The following is a 22,085-nucleotide window of genomic DNA, read 5'->3' on the forward strand; positions in this document are numbered from 1 at the left end:
GGAAAGCCGTTCTCCCGGCCAGCGCAGCTCCGTGGGTCACGGTAACAACTTCCCATCGTAAAAGACTAAAGTACTCTCTCCTCTTACCTTATCATATAAGGGGATCATAAAGTAACCATTGTTAGGGGCACAGTCTGTCTGGTACTTCAAAGTCCCGTGTTTGGTGTACAACTTTATCTAGAAAGGAAGGAAAGAGAAGTCATAGTTATCACCTCTGAGAACTGGCTACACAGAATGCACCTGAACACATCCAGTCACAAGGCACTTGCTCAGGACCCGACGTGTGCAGCTGTTAACACTGGGCATTTTGGACAGAGGGAAATGACACAAAGTAACCCCAAAATAATGTGATTCGATATTTTTCAAGTTAGAAACTACTGCCAGAAGTTGCATTTTTCAGTGCTTTTCAGCTTATTTTAGTGGCTGTCTCGATGCTGTTTCTGGGTCTAAAAGAAATTTTCGAATTTGGCTGTCAGTTAGGTGCCTGTTAAAATGCAATCCCTGAGCCTCACTTCTATGTCTAAACTGGAAGGTGTCAGGCGAGGGCCAGGGACCTGCATTACTAACCTCGAAGAGTCCCAGTACTTGGAGTAACACGCATCCAGAATCTCTTAATGTTAATCATCAGTAACTATGATACAGAAATAACAGAACTGGGTCATACTGGCTAAGATGTATAAAACAGCAAACTCACAATGTGCACATTTAGGAAAGGAACAGAGGGAAATTACGTACAGACCACAGGCTTTTCATGTGCAGTGATCACGGTTTATGGCGCCTAGGACAGTGTCTTATTTAGTGTAGGTACTCAATAAATACCCAAGCTTGTTCACAGGCTGCAAAGAAATTCAGAGGCATGCACTTAAAGCAGGGGCTGAAACGCCCCTGTCCAGAGGGGCAAGGGAAGTACTATCAGCGGGCATTCTTCTAAAGAGAGACAGATTGCTACTTAACCCACAGCCCAAAGATCAGCTGGTTTTCCAGAGAAATCAGGAATGCAGTTTTTAATGTGAAATCTCCTGACTATTAAAGTAGCAGCAACCAATATGGTTTTTCTTTTGTAGGGCTTTTTGTCACTGAACTGCTTTATCCCCACCAGGCACGTGCAGGGGCTCACTCAGTAGTTACTGACTGGATAAATATGACGGAAAAACACCTAGAAGGGAACAAAGCTGGAGAAGAGTGAAGGTAGTTTTACTGGAACATAGGAAAACAATCCAGAAATGACTGGGCGGTTGAGGGACAGTGGGTAGAGCCCATACTTAGCATGTATGAGGTCCTAGGTTCAATCCCCAGTACCTCCATTAATAAATAAATAAATAAATAAATAAACAAACAAACAAACAAACAAACAAACAAACAAACCTTATTACTTTCCCCCAAAAAATTTTTTTTAAAAAAAGAATTACTGTGAAATAATTTACTTACATGTCTTTCATAAAGCATAGATCAGGATGCAAGATGGCAACATACACCACATATATGAAACATTTGATTTCATAATCAGAAATTAAGAAACAATGAGTGTTTCAGATCATCTGGACAGGCAGTCTTAGGGCTCAAGGAACACTTTTTTTTTTTAGTTGAAGTATAGTCAATTTACAATGTTGTGTTAGTTTCTGGTGTACAGCATAGTGATTCAGTTATACATATGTTCTTTTTCCCATTCATTACCATTATAAGCTATTATAAGATACCGAATATAGTTCTCTGCTACGCTGTAGAACTTTGTTGTTTATCAATTTCATATACAGTATTTCGTATCTGCAAATCCTGAACTCCCAATTTATCCCTCGCCACCCCCTTTTCCCCCAATAACCCTGTTTGTTTCCTATGTCTGTGTGTCTGTTTCTGTTTTGTAAATAAGTTCACTTGTGTCTTTTTTTTCTAATAGATTCCACATATAAGTGACATCATATATTTCTCTTTCTCTTTCAGGCTTACTTTACTTAGTATGCTAATCTCTAGGCCCATTCATATTGCAGCAAATGGCATTATTTTAGTCTTTTTTGTGGCTGAGCAGTATTCCATTTTATATTTATACCACAACTTCTTTACCCAATCATCTGTCGGTGGAAATGTAGTTCGCTTCCACATTTTAGCTATTGTAAATAGTGCTGCTAGTAACACTGGGGTGCATTTATCTTTTTGAATTAGAGTATTCATCTTTTTTGGATCTATGCCCAGGTCTGGGAATGCAGGATCATACAGTAAGTCTATTTTTAGTTTTTTAAGGAATCTCCATACTGTTTTCCATAGTGGCTGCACTAAATACATTCCCACCAACAGTGTGGGAGGGAAGGAACACATTTCATACTAGATCACAAAACCTGCTCTCTGCTGTTAAGGTCATTATCAGTGTTCAGGGTGGGAGACCTGCCTTCACTTTCCTCCTGAAGCCCCAGGAAACAAGCTGCAAAAAGGCTTTCAAGGCAGCTGCTGAAATGCCCTGTGCCCACAACCCAGGAGGTGGTATGGGCACCCAGAGATCCTAGGAGCCCTGCCACTGCCAATGTGTAGATTCACTAAATACCTGACTTCTTAAGACCAAAAATGGTGGAGAAGATAGGTCTTGAAGGTGATAACTGATGAACTGCTTTAGAAAATACATGGTGCTGGGTTCTGCTGCTTCCCTCCCAACACCATTCTACAGGAACAAAAACTGTGGGACTTGGAGCGAGGCCAAAGAGCTAGCGGGATGTGGAATCTACTTCCTACCCCTCCCCCAATCCTCAGTGACCTGCTCTGTAGAACACACCAGTTCAACCCTTCATCGCAGCCCTCCAGTTACCAGCACTGGAGCAGCTCAATGTGCTTTCAGACCAACAGCCCCTGGGGTCTCAGTCCTCAGTCCCTTCTCTTTGGCATCTCCCAGCCTCTTCCTTTTTCCTCTCTCAAATCCCCTTCTCCTGCCTCACCTTCAATACCCTCCTCAAATAGAGGCCAGCCCTCCCTCAGATCCCTTCCCATCTGTCCTGCAAGTGACCATCTACCCCTAGCTCCACCTACCCCTTCCTCCTCACAAAAGCTTTCTGGGTCATCATTCCACTGGGCTAATAATAATCTAACTGAACAGGGCTCTGCAACTTAATAAGACTTCTGCACAAATCTCTAGTGTAATTCCAATAACTACCCAGTAAGGCAATCAGGGGAGCTGACAACTCTCCATTTTCAGAAGAAAAGCAGTCCTATGGGGGAAATCAGGGAGGTTAAAAATACAGTTTCTCAGCCCAGAGATGCCAACAGAGAGAAACCGGGTCAAGATCTCTGGGATGGGAATCTATGCCCTTTAAAAGCTTCCCAGGGGGTTGGAGAAGCAGTGGATTAGAACTTCAGTATTGGGGGGTATTCTGTGTTGTGAGGGTAAAACTTGCGGTCTTTTGGTTCTGAAATCAGTTTCAGGTGGTCTGGGTCCTGCTGAGACTGGGTTTTAAGAGATCTGAGGCCTGGATCCCGCGGATCTAGAGTTTGGGTTTTGAAGAACCCGAGGTCTTGACTTGGGGGATCCTTAGTTTTGCGTGACCTGATAAAAGTTATGAACCACCATCATCGTCACCAAAAATGTCCCTTACACCCCAGATCACGTATTTTCAGGCTCCCGCCCCCGTTCCCCCTCTGTAGCTGACCCCAAGATAAGAACCTTCACTCCAGCACGACTGGGCAGGAGATAGTGGGGAGCCCGCGGAAAACGGCGCCTTTAAAGAGGAAAGGACTCTTGGAATGGGGGACTGGTGGCAACAGCCTGGTGTCAGAGGCGAGGCCACCGCGGCTCAGAGAGGTTGAGCGATTGGCCCGGGGTGACACAGCGAGCTCCGGGCCGCGGGGCGGGCGCTCACCTCGATGAGCGAGTAGTTGATCTCCACGTCCGACTTGACGAAGCCTCCGCAGCCCACCACGATGTCCTCGGAGCCGCGCGCCGGGCCCACGCCGCTCAGCAGCAGCACCACGGTGGCGGCCACCACCACCGGCCCCGGCGGCCCCACGGCCCAGCACTCCCGCATGGCCCGGCCTCTGCCGCCCGACCCTCAGCAGGCCTCCCGGGCCCGCCCCTTACACCCCGCGCTGTCCAAGGCTTCCTCCTCTGCGGGCGGCTGACAGCCCAGGCCCCGCCCCTCCCGCCGCCACCGCGCATGCGCGCTCCGGCCCCACGCCCACGCCCCCAAACACGATATCTACAGCGCATGCTCAGCAACAAAAACGGGACCATTTGCGCCCTCTGGGGGCTTGGAGGACCCCGCGCGCGGTCTGGCTGGTACAGTTGCAAGGTGCGTGTGTAGGTGAATCCGGCTTTGGAATTCAGTAGCACTGAAACTGACGAGTGACTGTTGACCGAAGTGTCCAGAAACTTTCCCGAAATCTTTTTGACCTAAATTTCGCAAGTGATGTATAATCTCAAACCCCTTTTAGAGATTTGTGTAAATCAGTGCATTTTTCCATGATAAATAATCAGGGTTTTTTTAAGCAAGAGGTAAGTCATTTAAGTCCAGCATAATCTTTTCCAAAGGTATTTAAATTTTATTTAATCCCAGCTATAATAATATTTGCATAGAAACAAATTTTGAGGGTTTTCCCCATAAGCAAGAGATGCACACAGTTTGACTTACTTTGAATTAGCTCTGTGAGATGATGTATGATTTGTCTGAAAATACGTTAAAATATCAGCATGTTATATTTTGTCCCAAGATTGAATAATGTAGATGACTACAAGTCACCACATCAAAACAGACAAAACTGTTTTTCTAACCTGATATTTGAAATTCTTACACTTCATTCCTAAAAAAAGAAAAATCAAGTGCTTTATTTTGATAGTCGTTATACTTTGTTTCTAAATGGTGAGGTAAGAGAAGATTTCCCAGCTGGAATCATTGTGGCTAAGACTTAAGCAATACACAATGTGCAACTATGAACCACAATGACTTATATACTACACAATGGTCAAAACCTTTATGCTGGCTACAATGAAATGATACAATGAATGATACTTTCCAGGATCTCAGTAAGGAGTACATCTGATTTCAGTTTCTCACTCTGCCTTCTCACTCCAAATACAGTGATACTCTCAACTGTTCAGTTATAAAGAGAAACTATTTAATTGTTTTATTTTGTGAGGTTCATTATTTATAACTGAATTAAAAAGATTCTCTTTGCTCTCCCTAACATAAATCCCTGGTTTGTCTTAGCAAATCACCAGCAGGTTGAAAGCCATCAATTAGGAAATCCTGGCCCATGGAATCATCTTATCTTACAGAATGGGAAACTGAGGCCCAGAAAGGGAAAGGGACTTGCCTAGGGTGCTGCACACAGCTAAAATGTAGGCTTTGGGATGCCTGAGTTCTGTTTTTGGCTTACCTGGCTGATTTCCTTTGTGTTCTTCCTTCCTTCCTGATTATTCCCTGTCCAACTTTCACCATACCCCTCAATTTATCTTCAAATATACAAAGAAACAAAGCACTAGGACTGCAGCAGTGCCGATGGGGGGGGGGTGCAGGGAGAGGGGATCAAGCCTCCCTTTAATTCCCATCAGCCTCCACTAAAACCACCTGAAATAAACATGCAATCAGAATGTAAACAGCAGACCCACCACTCAGCTTTAAGACAAATCCTTGTGTTTTTGTGTCCCTGGTCTTCCAGAAGGCCCAAGCAGAAAGGACAGCTGAAGGCTGACAAGGGTTGGGGAAACTCAGAAAGAAAGGGGTAAATAAGCCAGGGAACCCATGCTGTGGAGGCCCTGCAGTAAGAGCTGAGAACAAGACTCAAAGAAGTTAACAGGACAGCGTGGTGAGTGCAGAGGGTTTGAATTCCTTACTCAAACTGAGCACCTGCGCTTGTCTGTCTGAAAAAGCTGAGACTTTCATTCCTGTCTTGAAAGGAATACATGCTTGTTGCAGAAGGAAAGAAAATGGAAAAGGGAAGGAAAGGGAAAAGAAAAGAAAATTAGGATTCCCATGATCAATTTAGTGCATTTCCATCTTTGTATCTATGCATATATGTTACACAGAGGGGGAGGGTATAGCTCAGTGGTAGAGCACATGCTTAGCATGCACGAGGTCCTGGGTTCAATCCCCAGTACCTTCATTAAAAAAAAATTTTATATATATATATATATATATATATATATATATATATATATATATATATATATATATATATATATATATATATATATTATATGTATATAACTATATATTTTATATATATATATATATATATATATATATATATATATATATATATATAAAACTTAGAGTCATTTCCAAAAAGAACTCGTGGCTTGGGACACACCTTGCTTTAAGACTCAGAATAAGAAGGTAAATGACCTGACTTCCTTCCCCACTTTTCCCAGCTTCAGCACATAATTTTCTCTGCAAAAATATCATCGAGTATTTTGTATTATAATCTCTTTTTTTATTTAGCATTAATCAACCATCTTTCTGTAATAATATATTTCTGCAATAGCACTTTGAACCACTGCTTAGTAACCTAGGGATGAAATAATAATACTAAAGCTAATAACAGCTAAAGCTGAGCATTTATTTTGTGCCGGGCACTGTGTTAAACGCTTTATTAGTAATCTTAAAATTTTCCCACCGCCCTAAAGGCAGACAATGTTCATCCCACAGGTAAGGAGAATGCTGCTCCCACCTTAACCCAGAAGTCCTCCCATCCCCCATGCCAATTGTTGGACACTTAGCATGTGCACACCTGTTGATTTCACTTATCAGGATAAATTCCTGGAATTGCTGGTCCATAGTGTTCAGGAAGTTTGAGATGACACTGATTGCAGGGGGCAGGAGGGTTACACGGGGATGGCACTGCACTTTCAGGGGCTCCGGGATCCCCTCCCCAGCTGCCCGCTGGAGCCTCCCTGAGCGCCCCGTCCACCTCGCCTCGTTTCACCCCGGAGCGCCCCACCCCCGCCGCGCGGCCGGACCTTGCCCGGGCCTCGCAATCCCGGAGCTCGAATCCCCTCCCCTTCCCCCAGGCCCGAGCGTGGCCAGGGAAGCTGTCCAGGGACCGACCGACAGCCTGACGGACGGACAGACAGAAGGACAGACGGCGCCCAATGGCTGCGCCAGGCGAGCCCTGCGCGGGCCCCGGGGTGAGTGTCCCCATGCTGCCTCATCCTCCTTTTCCTGGCTCGAGAGATCCCTGGGGGAGATTTCTTGGGCTGCGGTACAGGGGAAGGGAGGGACTCCCAAGTTCCCGGTCCCTGAGAAGGCAGGAGACCTGCCAGACTAACGGCAGGAGAGGGCTACCCGCTTAACCAAGAGGCTCCCCAGAGAGCCCAGCCCTGCTAAAGGGATCTCCAGACCTCCCAGCTACAGGACCCTCCCACCTCTCTAGTTCCTGTCTCTGTCTCTTCAAAGGACTCTAGTGGAAGGGTGACAGTAATCCAGTAGAGAGAGAATCAAAGCAGCCATATCCCCTAAATGTCACTTTCAAAGTTTTTCTCAGACTAAAGACCAGTGGAAAGTTTGAGATAAGAATCACAAATCGAGACCCCCAGTAGGACAAGTTTTGGAGTCAAACAGGCCAGCATGGAGTCAGCTCTGCCACCTCCTGTTCGTGTGGCCCTGAAGGAGGCTGTTCCCCTCCCCATGCCTCAGTTTACTGGTCTATGAAATGGGGACAGTAATACCTCCCTCTTGGGGTTGTTATAGGTTTGTGCCCAGCCCTCGTTATGGAGCTGGGGTCTCCTAGATTCTAGGGCCCAACCCCCTTAGTCAAATCCCAGCACCACCACTGTCCAGCTGGGTGACGTCAGCCAAGTTACTCAACCTCTCTGGGCCTCAGCTTCCTCATCTGCAAAATCAGTAGGACAATTGCATCTACCTCAGAGGACTGATGCTAGGATTAAAGGAGATGAGGATTATGAGGTACTCCAGAGAGTGCTTAGCACAGTTTCATGTAAATGATAGGAGTCCAAAAAGTTTCCTGGCCCTCTAAGGAAGTGAGTTTGGGACCCCTGGGTTGTCCCGTGATAAGGGTCACCCTGGTGTTCCCTCAGGTCTGGAACCAGACGGAGCCGGAGCCCACCGCCACCCACCTGCTAAGCCTGTGCTTCCTGAAGACGGCAGGGGTCTGGATGCCCCCCATGTACCTCTGGGTCCTTGGCCCCATCCATCTCCTCTACATCCACCGCCACGACAAGGGCTACCTCCAGATGTCCCCCCTCTTCAAGGCCAAAATGGTAGCCGCTGCCCCTGGGAGCCTGCAACCAGACAATGGGTGGGAGGTGGGGGGAGCCCGCTGGAACCTGGCAGAGACCTCAAAGTGGACACTCTTATCTAGGAGCACACAGGATGGGGACAAAAAGGGAACCTGTTAATAAAACAGGGCAAAACCCCAGAGGCTATAGAGGTGGATTCAGTGAAATAGATTTCCCCAAACAGATGTGGTAATAATGGAACACACACGGGGACATTCACGTGCCCAGTTTATGGCCACCACAGCCGGTATTCCCCAGAGTGTGCAGTGTATACCCCTGGGATACACAAGGTGATTTTAGGGCCACGCTAGGATGAACCTTTTAAATGTTTAACAGTTATGCATTGATTTTTGTGTTTCCCAATGGCAGTACTAAAGGACAATTCTTAAAATTGTTCTGTATTTATTTTACAGTGTTAGAAAAACACTGGCATTCCAAGTGTCAGCTTTTCTGTTCATCCACCCCTTCTCCAAACTTCTACAAGAACACCCTCCAAGGTTCATTCATTCCCATGCCACCTTGTTAATTTTTGACCTATTGCCCATCACCTATCCAGGGTCAGTCAGCACACTCTTCCTTAAAGTGCCAGACAATACGTGTCTGAGGCTTTGAGGATCACGAGGTCTCCACCCCAACAGTTCGATTCTGCCCTTGCACCAGGAAAGCAGCCACAGACAAGGGGAAACATAGGCACGACTGTGTTTCAATAAAACTTTATTTACAGTCAGTGAAATTTGCATTTCCTGTAATTTTCATGGGTTATGACATAATAGACTTTTTAAAGTTTTGTTCAACAACTGAAAAAATATCAAAACCATTTTGAGCTCAGCAGTGATACAAAAATAGTCTGCAAGGCAAACTCAGCCTGCAGGTGGTGGTTTGACCCCTGCCTGAGACTAACTGAAGTATGTTCAGTAGTTTCTCCGGTGTGCCCAAGTCTGCACACTCTCTCATTTTCTTGATTTCTTTTGTTCAAAAGAGAGACATCTTAGAAGGCATCTTAGAGAAGGTCTAGAGACATACTGGTCCCAACAGAGGATTCCTCCTTGATTTAATAGTAGGGGTTGAAAGAGACGTTAAAAGTGCTTGACTTTTTTACCTGGAGAGTAAATTCCATTTCACGCTGTTCCTTCATTCCTAAAGCATCCTCCCATGCACGATTGGAGCACTGCCTGCGTTTTGGAAAACCACTGAGCTGGCTCCAGCCCTCATGGTACACTCTGTATATGACAGTTACAGGTCAGGACTGATCTGCAGCATCCCTTTCTGCTTTTTTTTATGCATCTTTCACATCAGCACTGTTCAGTGATGACATTGGTACGTTACAGTGCCCCATCTAGAACCTGTCTCCCCAGGTGCTTGGGTTTGCCCTCATAATCCTGTGCACCTCCAGCGTGTCTGTGACTCTTTGGAGAATCCAGCAGGGAATGCCCCAAGCTCCGGAGTTCCTCATACACCCTACCGTGTGGCTCACCACAATGGTAAATGACATCCCCAGACCTGCTGCTTTTCCAGCCCTGCTGGAGGGGGTGGGGCAGAGGGGGGCTCCCTCTCCATCCCCTCCCCTTCCCTGTCCCAGGCCCCCCACCCCCCAGCCCCAGCCGCCTCAAGGGGCCCATCCTGGCTCTCTTATCCAGATCTTCGCTGTGTTCCTGATCCATGCCGAGAGGAGGAAGGGAGTCCAGGCATCCGGGCTGCTCTTTGGGTACTGGCTGCTCTGTTTCCTCTTCCCAGCCACCAGCACCGCCCAGCAGGCCTCACAAGGGGTAAGTAGGGGCCTGGGCTACCTGGGAAACCAATATGGCAGTTCCAGGCCTTGGGTCCCATCTTTCTTCCTCCCCTTTCCACCCGTGGCTTATTCTCTGTGCAGAGAAACACACATACCACAGTCGCTTAAACTCAGGCGACACACAAACGCATTCCCTTGCGTGGCAGTACCCATCATCCCATGCCTTTTTTTATCAGCCCAAATGCCACTGTCTTACACACTCATGTCACACACTTTACTTGCACTCACTTATGTGCCCTCATTCATGCATCACACTACCACAGGCTCCAAAACATCACACACGCACACTGTCCCCTGCACGTGCCCACCCGCTGCCACCCACGACTCAGGCACAAACATCCCACATTCCCGCAGTCACACATCCTTCCCACACACAGCCTGGGCACTGACACACGGTTGGTTCAAAACCTCAGGAGTCCCCAGATGAAATTTGGAACTGGCCCTGTACGCAGAGGGCCAGGAGAGACAGAAGAAAGAGGCGGCCACTCCAGTTTGGTAGGTGGAGATTTTAATAAGCAAGGGAACTTACATATGAAGCTTGTCTTAGGCGCCGCAAGATTAGCTTAAGGGAAAGAAGTCCCAGGGAATTTAGTGGGACCTCCCGGGCATAGTTGATCCAGGTGTTCGGGTGACACCATCAGATCTCCATTCCTCTGTGTCTCTCAGCTTGGCCCTGTTAGTGTCACGCTCCAGTGGGAGGGCAAGAAGAGCCCCAATTGCTCCACATTTACGTTCCACCAGTGTAGCAAACCCGATAGAAGATCTCCCGTGGTTCCAGCTCTCATTGGCCCATCATGGGCCCTATGTCCATTTCTAGCCCAGTCACAGCAGCCAGGGGACTGGAACATGCTCATTGTCAGGCCTCCATCCCCTATCCACGCCCTGGGATGAAGTCAGTTCTGCAGAAACCACATACCTGAGCACAGGGGGAAAAATTAGGGTGCTCTGGCCGGAAGGGGCAGGAGATGGGAAAGCAATCATGGCATGGCAGCAAAAGCTTGTGATCTGGATCAGGTCATCCGTGTGGCCTTGAGCAAGATGCTATCACTTCTCTGAGCCCTTTCCCTGGTTTCCCAAAGTGTTACACAGAGCAGGTGAACCCCATTTGGGGCCAGGGTGGGGAGGGACTGATAAGCCAGAGCATGTGAAGTCTCCAGCACATGCCCAAGGCAGAGTAAATGCTCCGTGAAACCAGTTCCCTTCTGAAACTGGAGAACACTGGTCACAAGGGAGTGGGCTGGGAGATTGGGGTGGGGCTCCTTTGCAGCACAAGGAGAAAGACAATGTGTCCCTTCAACTGAGGTCCCGGTGGCTAAGGCCAGTTGTCACCTGACTAAAGGCAAACGCCCCACCTGCCATTTGTACAGACGAATATATATAAGCCAGGTGCTTGTAAATCAAGAAGTCTGGGAAGGCTGGGGGCTCTGGCTTTCAAATCTGGTGGCTCTGGCCCCCTCCTGGGACCTGCTCCCAGCATCAGAAACCCTGTTCAGCCTCAGCCTCTTCTCCCCTTGCCGACACCCTCCCCAGGCTCCACTCCCCGTGGGCCCAGAGTCAGTGGGACTTCTGCTTCCTCCCCTGCAGGACTTTCAGAGTGACCCCTTCCACCACCTGTCAACCTACCTGTGCTTGTCTCTGGTGGTGGCACAATTTGCACTGTCCTGCCTCGCCGATCGACCCCCTTTGTTCCCTAAAGGGCCTCAGCAGTCTGTAAGTCACCCCATCCCCAGTGCCTTGCTTTATTCCTGTTCCTTTTCTGGTCCTCAGTACCCCTCGAGTAATAGGAGAGAGTTAAACTAGAGCTCAGGCTTTTAATTTTTATGATCTAGCAAGAAGCTTATTACATATATACTCTATGCCATGGGTTGACCAACTCTTTCTGTCCAAGACAGAAAATATTTTAGGCTTTGTGGGCCATATGGTCTCTGTATGGCAACTACTCAAGTCTGCTTAAGTGACAAAGGAGACATGGCTATGTTCCAATAAAACTTTATTTGCAGTAGGCTGGACAATATGTCAACAAAGGAGCATGGCTGTTTTCCAATAAAACTTTGTTTGCAGTGGGCCAGATTCAGCCTGGGGGCTGCAGTTTGCCAACCTACTTTATTCCCCAGCTCGGAGCTGAAGATCTATGGTGACCAAACGACGTCTCTGTCCTCATGCGGCTAATAGCCAACTAGGGGAACCAGACACTAATCACACAATTACACAAACGCATGTAAAAGTACAACTGGGACCAGTGATAAAGATTAAAGATTAAAGTGACTTGCCCAATAGAAGTGCTCTGCAGGAGAAGTCCATGGTCCACAAGAGTTTACATCAGGTAAAACTGAGTAAGTCTGTGAAATCAGGAAAGAATTCTCTGAGAGGAAGACAGTTGGCCTGAGATCATCTAAAAAGATGCCCAACTGCTTGAATAATCAAGTTTAAACTTTGATAGGATCTTTCTTTTCCTATGAGAGTGGCATAAAAATATTAAAAATTGATAACAAGCTGTGATGGCAAAGATGTGGTGAAATGGGCACTCTCATGCCCTATTGATGAAGAGTGTAGATCTGTGTGGTCTTCCTGGAGCTGCTGGTAAAATCTCAGGAGACCCTCTTCACCTCCTCACCACATTCACTGAGGGATACTGTTAAGAACATTGTTGTCTGAGTCATGCGTGGTCTTTGCTTTGAGAACTTCTTGGTCTCAGTACTAATAAAGTCGTATTTGAGCAACTGTTAGTTTTTGCCTTGTAGACACTTTCAATCCTGTGACAGAATACCTTTTTTACCTTGCCTGCTAGGAAGCACCAAACCCATTGGTGTCTACCTTAAATAAGTGGGCAGGATACCTCAGTGTGCACTTTAAGCATTAAGCTCATGGTCATTTCATCCTGTCTTCCTGCCCTTGGTTCTCCTTGCCACATACTAGCCATGGATTATGAGACTGAGCCCTCTCCACCCCCCAACACACATCTTTTGTCTTTGCAGAATCCATGTCCAAAGGCTGGGGCCTCCTTCCCCTCCAAGGCCATGTTCTGGTGGGTTTCTGGGTAAGTAAAGTAGCAGGGAAGGGGCTGGGGTGGCGCCCCGCCCACCTGCATTTGCTGCTCTTATTCAGCACCACAGCTCTTCCCCCAGGTTTCCTCCCGAGCCTACCAAGCTCAGCCAGGCTCTCTCCATCCACACCTCCTTGCTTCCCTTTCAGATTTCAGTGTGTCCATCATCCACATCCCATTCCCATTCATTCACTGGAGTGAGATCTGCATTTGACTCCTAACTCCGTCTCTCAGCTGGCCATATTGCAAACATCCAGAGTCTCAGTTTTCCCCTCTATAAAATGGAACAGCTCTACCTTCATTCAATGTAAAGTGCTTAGTGCTTGTACATAATAGGTGCTCAATAAAATCATACTACTTTCTTGGCTTCAATCATCCTGCCAACTTTAATAAGCACCTACTGTGTGCTAAGCACCAAGAGTGAAGAGGTAAAAAGACCCAATCTTTACTCACTGGAGGCTCCCAGGCTGGTGGAGAAGACAGATGTTTCTCCAGGGCCCCGGCACCAGGCCCACCTGCTAGGCCCCCTCCTGACCACATTGCAGTTAGATCACAGTAGCACCTGGATTTGAACCCCATTCCCACCGCTTCCTCGCTGTGTGACCTTGGGCAAGCTACTTAACCTCTCTGTGCCCTAGTCACTGCACCGTAAAATGAGAATAAAAATAGCATCTACCCCATGGGTTTTGAAGATTAAATGAGATAAGGTTTGGGAAGCACTCAGACCAGGGTCTGACCCATAATGAGTGTTATAGAAAGTGGTTGTTAGATAAATGAAGATTAGGATGCTCTGGGGTGTGGAACTGGTGAAAAGAGCATAGAAATTTGCTAAACACCTCTAGAGAGAATCCAGCCCTCCATTTCCCAAATGTGGGCATTTGTGGACCATCTGTCAAACTTTTTGCCTTGTTGGGGTATCAGTCATACTCTATTTACTTAGTTTTTTTAAATCAACTCATTTTTTCTATTTTAATAACCTTTTAAAAGGGAAACTTTCTATCGCTACCAAAATCAGAAAAATCTAGAATCCCTTGCCATGCAGAATGTCAAAAATATTTTCAGTGAGAACCAAGTATTATGAATAATTTCTGGATCTGAACTGCTGCTTGCCTGAGTTTGCTCTGTGTTAGGAAGAGGACTTGGAAAATTTCAGAGAGGAGCTCAAGACCAGCTCCAAACGAGACCTCCTTGGTGTCACTTGAAAGATTAAAGAGACCTGGAAAGAAAATGACTCTCCTGCGGTGGAAGTCTGCAGCAGTTAATTTTTGTGTGTGTGTGTTGTTTTGAAAACTGGCCCCCATAGACATAGGGAGAGGAGAGACAGAAGAAAGAGGCAGCCATTCAGATTGGTAGGTGGCAGGGTTAATAAGCAAGGGAACTTATGTACAAGTCTTGTCTTGGGCACTGTGAGATGAGTGTATCTCTACATCCGTCCGCCAGAATCTCAACAGCTTACAGACGCCTTAATGGGGTTCAGTCACATACACCATCCAGATGGTCTAACACACTCTCTCTCATGGCTACATCCTTAAAGTAGCTCCTAGTGTGGGAACAGTGGTCACAATGTACATTGCAAGGACAGGGGAGGGGTGAGGAGCCTCAGGCTGCCTGGGTCCAGCTTGCAGGTCCATCAAAGGTCACCTCCTCTCAATGACCTCTTCCAACAATGCACCAACTACAGTCATCTCATCTACCAGGCCTAAGCCCTGGGAAACACTCTCATTTTAAGGGGAGAAAATTGAAGTCCATTTGGTGGGAAATGACTTGCCCAAGGTCACAGAGCTGAAAAGTGGTGATTTTATTGGAGAAATCTTGTGCCCTGAGCCAGGAGGTGAGGATACAGAGGAGGGAGAATCAAGGCAAGTACTGTCGCTACCACCATGGAGTTTACCATCTGATGGAGGAGAAAGACATTAAATAAATAATCAGACCGAAAATGTAAATAATGATAATTGCAGCAAGCATTATAAAGAAAAAGCTCAGAAAACTAGGGGATCTTACAATGGGAAAATCTACTTACACGTGGGGTGGGGGGCACCATCAAATGGACTTTTAAGGAAATCCCATCTGAGCCCAGAGGTGAAGGACAAGTAAGAAGTAACAGGGAAAGAGTTTTAAGCAGAGAAATGTGCATATGCAAAGGTCCTGAGGCCAGATGGCTAGAGCAGTGAATGAGGAGGAGAGTGGGAATGTTTAAAACTGAAGAAGGTTTCCTCTGTGGTGATAGTTTTCAACTCTGGACTTCTGACTCCGAGGGAGATTTATTTCCCCTGCCACAGGTTGTCCCTTGGTTAAGTCACTTAATCTCTCTGAGCCTCTGTTTTCTTCCTTATCTGCTCAATGGGTCAATAGTAATCTACCATATAGGCTCATGTGGAGAATTAGATGAGATGATCTTTATAGACTGATATGTGCCCAGCCGTGTTAGTGCAGTTAGGGTCATTGCTTTCCTTGTACCGAGGGGCCAGCAGAGGTGCAGAGAGGTGAAGTGACTTTCCTAGGGTCACACAGCTATTAAGCTAGGATCCTGCAGAGGTGGACTGCAGGTGGGGCTTGCCCTGGTGACCCTCTTTTACAGGTTGATCTGGAGGGGCTACCAGAGGCCCCTGGGACCAAAAGACCTCTGGTCACTTGGGAGAGAAAACTCCTCAGAAGAACTTGTTTCCCAGCTTGAAAAGGAATGGACGAGGAGCCGCAGTGCAGCCCACAGGTGAGTGTATGGAAGACGAGAGCTCAGCTCAGTCAGCAAAGCTGGTCACTTGGCCCCAAATACAACCCAGCGCCTACTCTGGGCTCCACCACCACAGTCCCCTGCCTGTCTGCTGACCTCACCAAGCATTATCCGGTTGGGCTCAAGATGTTCTTCCTCCAAGAGTGCTTTGCAGGTTCCAAAAGGAGACTGACAAAGGAGGGGGGGGGCTTGAGGCTTCCAGAAGGCAGCTTGAATGGTGGGATGGGGGCATGGAACAGAAGGGGTATTTTAAGACTGGAGGTGGAGAGCTGGATATGGTCCATAACATGCAGGCCACTACTCACTTCTTACTTAAGCTGAGTGATTAGTTTCCTGGGCCTCAGTTCTCTTATTCATTCAGTGGAATGCCATTAGCCCCTAGCTCATAGCTTGTGGAAGATGGGAAAAAAAAAAAAGATCTATAGAAAAAGAACTTAGTGAATTCCTTAAAAATGGTAAAAGCTCAAGCCACATCACTTATCCGGAGGATTTCAATCTTTTTCTAAGCCTGCCCACAATGCCTCACCCTTGCCCTCTCTGGTATCTCTGGAAACTTCTGTGAAGCCCTCAGAGTCTGAGGAACCCAATTTGGGAACCTCTGGTCTAGAGAAATGAGCTGTCAACTTAAGAATATTTATACCCGGGTTACATGTAGCCCTGTCATCGAGTGACTGACGTCCTTGGGCAAGGCGCTTAACCTCCCTGGAGCTTCGTGTTTCAGGGCACAGACAAAAGCAGCTCTTTGGGAAGTCACAAGATTCCCCTGCATACTCCAGGATTTTGCGCTGGTTGTTATAGATGGCTAAATCCCACCAATTAGAAGAAGCCAGCGAGAGGCGAGGTCTATTGGCTCACACAGCTGAGAAAGTGGGTCTAGTCTCAGGTGTAACTGGACCCAGGACTTGCGTGATGTCCAAATTCCTTCCCTCCATCTCCTAACTCAGCTGCTATCTGTGCACTGGTCTCTCCATAAGCCTGTGCCACCCCATGCCAGCCCAGCAACCCCAGCTGACCGGGAGACCCTCTGTCCTAGCATCCATGTAGAAAATCCCAAGGAAGGCCTCTGATTGGCTGACTTGAGTCATGTGCCACTCAGGGGCCAATCCCATGGCCAGAGGGCAGTCCCCTTGATTGATGGTCCCTTCAGAGCCACACAGGGAAGGAAGGGGCTGCTCCCCAAAGGAAGGGAGTATGTTTTCCAAGAAAGGGTAAGTAATATGAACAAATCAAAACAGCAGCTCTCTCGCCCCAGGCATGTCATGCTGTGCTGCCCCTGCACTCTTGAGTCTTGAGTGGCAGAATTTATTCAAAAGGGTCCTACAGATCTTACCCATCCTCTCCCAGGTCTGGCCTCCCCTGCTGGCATGAGAATGATAGTCACCAGTATCAGAGCTGACAGATAGAAACATTTTTCAGAATAGTTTGAGACTCCATGAACAACTGACAGAAAGAGAGCAGGATGGCCGGGTTATCCGGAGATCCGGCACAGGCACTTTCTGAGCTGACTGATTACACACCGGGAGAACTTTGCTTTTATTTCTAAATTGTTTTGCAACCTTTGGGGGAAGGGAGAGGACGTCACCTTGAGAGGTCACAGAGCAGCCCATCTGCTGGCCGAGTCAGGGTCACAAGTGTGTTTGGCCAGCCTGGTGTCTTGCTGTTCTTATTGTTTAAGGTCTTTTGTTTTGTTTTTTAATAAGTCACCAACATGTAAAATGTTGGAGATGTCACATAAAAATCTGGAATTCTGGTCTCTCTTAGAGTAGAATAGCAGTACAGGGTCACATCCCTGCATAGAAACAGGAGGGTGGATCTGGGTCGCAGCTGCCCCATTGGGCAGGGCACGTGCACTTCAGTTTGCCACAGTCTCCACCACTCCCTTTTATATCCCCCAACTTACACCCGGCCACTCACTACCACCCCCTGCCTCACCCTGTGGTCATTTTTGCACTAAATGGCCTTGTGTCCAGAGACCAAAGACCAGCCACTAGTCTAGAGACCTTCCCTGATAGAAAATGAGACCTGCTGGAAAGGAAGAAGTTTGCTCCAGAGACTGCAGACTGAACACAGTGACTCAGAGTTCCAGGGCGAGCAGCTGGAACAGAACTGAGCAAAACATCCAGCTGGAAAGAAACCTTTGCAGTTGTCCCTTCACCTGCCCCATTTTATGGATGGGAACACTGAGGCTCAAAGGGGAGGGGACAGAGCAGACATTTGGACCTCAGTCTCCTGGCTCCAAGGCCAGGTTCTGTCAACCAAACTAAATCCATTTTATTCCTTCCTTCCTTCATTCATTCCTCCCTCCCTTTCTTCTTTCCTTCCACAAATCTTTACTAACATTATGCATCAGGAGCTCCGTTAAGCCCTTTGCACACATCACTCCATCTTTTTTTTCCTTTCACTTGACAAGTATTTTCTGCACTCAGGAGCTGAACTAGACACTAAGGAAAATGCAAGTTAAAAGAAAATACAAGCAAAAAATCTACCCAGTTGGAGTTCTAACAAGACAGAGAAGGAAAGGAGAGAGCTAGAGACAGCATGGCTATGAAGGCAATGAATTAAATGACGGGACCAATGGGGAGGGGAGGTCAGGGTGGCCTTTATAAGAAGGGGACATCCTTTTGGCATTCGAGACCCAAATAGCAAAATGTTTGTGAGCAGCAGGCCTTGCCCAGCTCATGACGGATGCCAAGCCCCAGCTCTCCAGAGATTCCAAACTACACAATAAGCCAGGCCAAGGGGTGAGGGGGCAAGACCTTGACCTTGTCAGTAAGAGTCTGGGTACCTGCACTTGCCAAGGTTATTTTTTTTTTCTTCTTCTTCTTTTTAATTTTTGGGTGGGGGTGGGGCTCACAAAGAGGCTCTCTGAATCATGAGTTAAGATCTGGGCTCAAATCCTTGCTCTGTCCTTGCTGTGTGACCTCAGACAACTGTCACCACCTCTCAGGGTCTCAGTCTCCTCCTGGGTAAAGTGGGGAAACTGTGATACCCACGGTGCAGGGAGGTCAGGAGGTGCTGATGAGCTTGTGTGTATGAAAGGCTGATCCCAGTGCCTGGCCCTGCGTCCTAACTCTGAAAACAGCACTGAGGTTCTGATAACCCCATAGGTTGTCAGAGCTGGAAGGGACTCGGAGAGTGGGACCAGCCCCATCCTTTCATGCATGAGGACACAGAGGCACAGAGAGTGGAGCCGCCTGTCCAAGGCCACACAGCCACTGTGCTGTCAGCAGCTGCATCGCTGTCAGCCTCTCCTGCGGCCGAGGACCAGCCTGCCTCCCGTAGGGCCCTAGGGCTTCCCCTCCTCCTCTCCTTCCCTCCCCCCAGCTCTCCCTGTGGCCCCTGATTATGACCGAGGGCCAGGAATCTTACACATTACAGCTGCCTGAGCTTCCATCTGTGGTTTCATTCAAACCAGGAGTGTCAGGCCCACGGACATTGACTGTGATTCTAAACTGGCTCTGAACCAGTTCTAAACTACCTCAGGGCTGGTTGCAGAAGATGGGGAGGGCCCCATAATGAATCAAAAAGTGCTGGGCTCTGAAGGTGGGGAATCAAATCCTAGCTGTTTCACATCTCAGCTTGTGCCCTTGGACAGGTTCATCTTCCAAGCCTCAGTTTCCTCATCCATGAAATGGGGTAACTCCTGCTTGCTGGGTTCTTAGGAGGACTGAGTATTGCTGAGTACACAGTAGGTGCTCAATATGTGGGCATTCCTGTTAGTTTCTTTGAGAACTTAGGGCTGCCCTCCTGCCCCACCCCACCCGTATCCTTGCTGATTGTCTCATAACTGAGTCTTCCAGGGGATAAGGAAGAGCAGGTGAGGGAGTGAGGCTGGATCCATGCCCACCCACCCCCGGCTGGGAAAACCTCCCTGTGACATCAGGTCCTGCCGCTGGCAGCTCCACTGTCATCTCTGAGATTGTTAAAAAGGACTGTCTTCGTTGTTCAGGCTGCTATAACAAAACACCATAGACTGGGTGGCTTCTAGGAACAGGAATTTATTGTTCACGGTTCTGGAGGCTGGAAACTCCAAGATCAGGATGGTAGCAGATTCGGTGTCTGGTGAGGACTTGCTTCCTGGTTCATAGACGGCTGTCTTCTTGCTGTGTCTTCATATAGTGGAAGGATGAGGGCACACTCTGAGGTCTTTTTTATAAGGGCACTAATCCCATTCCTGAGAGCTGCACCCTCATGACCTAATCATCTCCCAAAGGTCTCATTTCCTAATATGATCACATTGGGAATTTGTTTCAACATGAATTTGCTGGGCAGGGTTGGGGGTTGGGGGGGACACAAACATTCAGTCTATTGCAAGGACCTAGAGCCAATTTCTCCTCTCCCCTAAGGCACACCGAGGCAACAGCATTCAAAGAAAAAGGAAACCATGGCACGGAGACCCCAGAGATGGAGGCCCTCCTGCAGCACCAAGGGAGCAAGAGGGGCCCACTGCTGAGGGCCATCTGGCAGGTGTGCCGCTCCACTTTCCTCCTGGGGACGCTCAGCCTCATCATCAGTGATGTCTTCAGATTCACTGTCCCCAAGCTCCTCAGGTGGGTCCAGGCCTTGGGTGCCTTGCTGAGGCTGGTGGTCCCTTAACGGTGTCCCTCCAGGGCCTGGGGGCCCTCAGCTCTGTTTCTGCCCCTGCCCAGACCTCTGGTGCTCAGGGCGCTGAGAGTGGGTAGAAAGGATACTGAGGAAAGAGAAGATAAATAAGAAAGGGACTGACCTCGGGGAGGGAGAATGAGTGAATTCCAGCCTGACGGCATCAGTTTGCTTTTGCTGTACAACAGAGCACCCCAAAAGTGAGGACCTTAAAGCCCACTTTTTTAGCTCACGATGGTGTGGGTCCGCAACTCAGGCTGGGCTCAGCTGCGCGGTTTTTCTTTCCTTAGCCTGGTTCACTCGTGGGCCTCTGGTCATCTGCGGGGCTGGCTGGGGACTGGCTGGTCTGAGATGGTCCCAGCTGGGACAGCTTGCCTCTGTTCCAGTGTGGTCTCTCATCCCCAGAAGGCTAGTTCACAGGGCCACTTGGTAGGGATCACAGACATAAAGCTCAAGCTGCCTTTTCTCTTGAGGCCAAAGCGGGTTGCACAGCTGCCCAGATTCAAGAGTCAGTCCCCTATTTTAGGTACGAGCTTGCTGCAGCTGCCGTATCACAGCACTGGGTGACTTCGACAGCAGAACTTTTGTCCTCACATTTTGGAGGCTGGAAGTCCCAGATCAAGGCTGTTTCTTCTGAGGCCTCTCTCCTTGGCTTGCAGGCGGCCACCCTTTCACTGTGTCCTCACAGAGCCTTTCCTCTGAGCGCATGCAGCCCTGGTGTCTCCTTGAGTGTCCAAATTTCCTCTTCCTATAAGGACACCAGTCCTATTGGATTCAGGCCCATCCTAACAGCCTCGTTTTAACTTAATCGCCTCATTAAAGGCCCTGTCTTCAACTACAGCCGCATTCTCAAGTACTGGGGGTTAGGACTTCAGTGTACATGTTTTGTGGGGTTACAGTTCAGCCCACAACAGGTGGCAATAAAAACTCCACCTGTTGATAGGAGGAGCCACAAGTCACGTTGAAATGAGCATGGACAGTGGGGGAAATAATTGCAATCAATTTTGCAAAAAAAAAACAACAAAAACTCCCACACTGTCTGGTCCTCCAGACCTGGCCAGGCTTGGGCAAAGGCAGCAGCCGTGGGTGCCTCGCACCTTTTCTCACCAGCCGTGCCTTCTCCCCGCCTCTCCCACAAGCCTCTTCCTGGAGTTCATTGCCGATCCCGAGATGCCGGCCTGGAAGGGCTGTCTCCTCGCGGTGCTGATGTTCCTCTCCGCCTGCCTGCAAACGCTGTTCGAGCAGCAGCACATGTACAGGCTCAAGGTGCTACAGATGAGGCTGCGAACGGCCATCACTGGCCTGGTGTACAGAAAGGTGAGCCTCCCCTGGGGAGAGGCATGGCCTTTCCTCTCTCTCCGTCCTGTCCCAATTTACAGACAAACATTCCAGCCAAGAAGAGGAATGTCACTGAACTGTTAATATCATCTGTGCCTGAAAACACACTCAGGCATCACTTTGCTCATAGTTGCCCACACGATGCCGTCACCTTCTTGGTTATCTCTGTAAGACCTTGCATGATCTGACCCTGGGACCACTTTTCTCAAGTCACACAGGCCTCCTTTCAGTGCCTCAGGCAAGCCAAGTACCCTCCCACCTCAGGGCCTTTGCACTTACTATTCCTACTGCTTGGAAACCCTTTCCACAACCCTTCATGTAGTTAACTTCCACTCATCCCCTCTGAAGATAAAGGGCCACGTAGAAACTGGAT

The 22,085-nt window shown here is 48.2% G+C and overlaps 2 protein-coding genes across 5 annotated transcripts in view; one reads left to right on the forward strand and one right to left on the reverse strand.

Annotated features, from left to right (window-relative positions):
* Positions 1-4,115, reverse strand: part of LOC105073774 (BOS complex subunit NOMO1) — a 51,294-nt gene extending 47,179 nt beyond the window's left edge. The window contains exons 1-2 of the mRNA XM_010961132.3: positions 3,837-4,115; positions 88-177 (exon numbers count right to left, since the gene is read on the reverse strand). Coding sequence (XP_010959434.3) covers positions 88-177; positions 3,837-4,001 — 255 coding nt within the window. The 5' untranslated portion in view covers positions 4,002-4,115. The remainder of the gene's footprint in view (positions 1-87; positions 178-3,836) is intronic.
* A 2,672-nt stretch (positions 4,116-6,787) lies between these two features.
* ABCC6 (ATP binding cassette subfamily C member 6) overlaps positions 6,788-22,085 on the forward strand; it is a 68,608-nt gene continuing 53,310 nt past the window's right edge. For 2 of the 4 annotated variants that reach the window (XM_010961094.3, XM_074346288.1), the window contains exons 1-9: positions 6,792-7,099; positions 8,009-8,191; positions 9,565-9,690; positions 9,847-9,975; positions 11,583-11,708; positions 12,974-13,035; positions 15,620-15,751; positions 20,119-20,322; positions 21,514-21,691. In XM_010961094.3, the coding sequence (XP_010959396.2) occupies positions 7,064-7,099; positions 8,009-8,191; positions 9,565-9,690; positions 9,847-9,975; positions 11,583-11,708; positions 12,974-13,035; positions 15,620-15,751; positions 20,119-20,322; positions 21,514-21,691 (1,176 nt within the window). In that variant the 5' untranslated portion in view covers positions 6,792-7,063. Of the gene's footprint in view, positions 7,100-8,008; positions 8,192-9,564; positions 9,691-9,846; positions 9,976-11,582; positions 11,709-12,973; positions 13,036-15,619; positions 15,752-20,118; positions 20,323-21,513; positions 21,692-22,085 lie in introns of all 4 variants that reach the window. The other 2 variants (XR_012500347.1, XM_074346287.1) reach the window with 2 other exon arrangements.

Source organism: Camelus bactrianus, chromosome 18 (assembly GCF_048773025.1).
Source record: "Camelus bactrianus isolate YW-2024 breed Bactrian camel chromosome 18, ASM4877302v1, whole genome shotgun sequence".
NCBI classification, from domain to species: Eukaryota; Metazoa; Chordata; class Mammalia; order Artiodactyla; family Camelidae; genus Camelus; species Camelus bactrianus.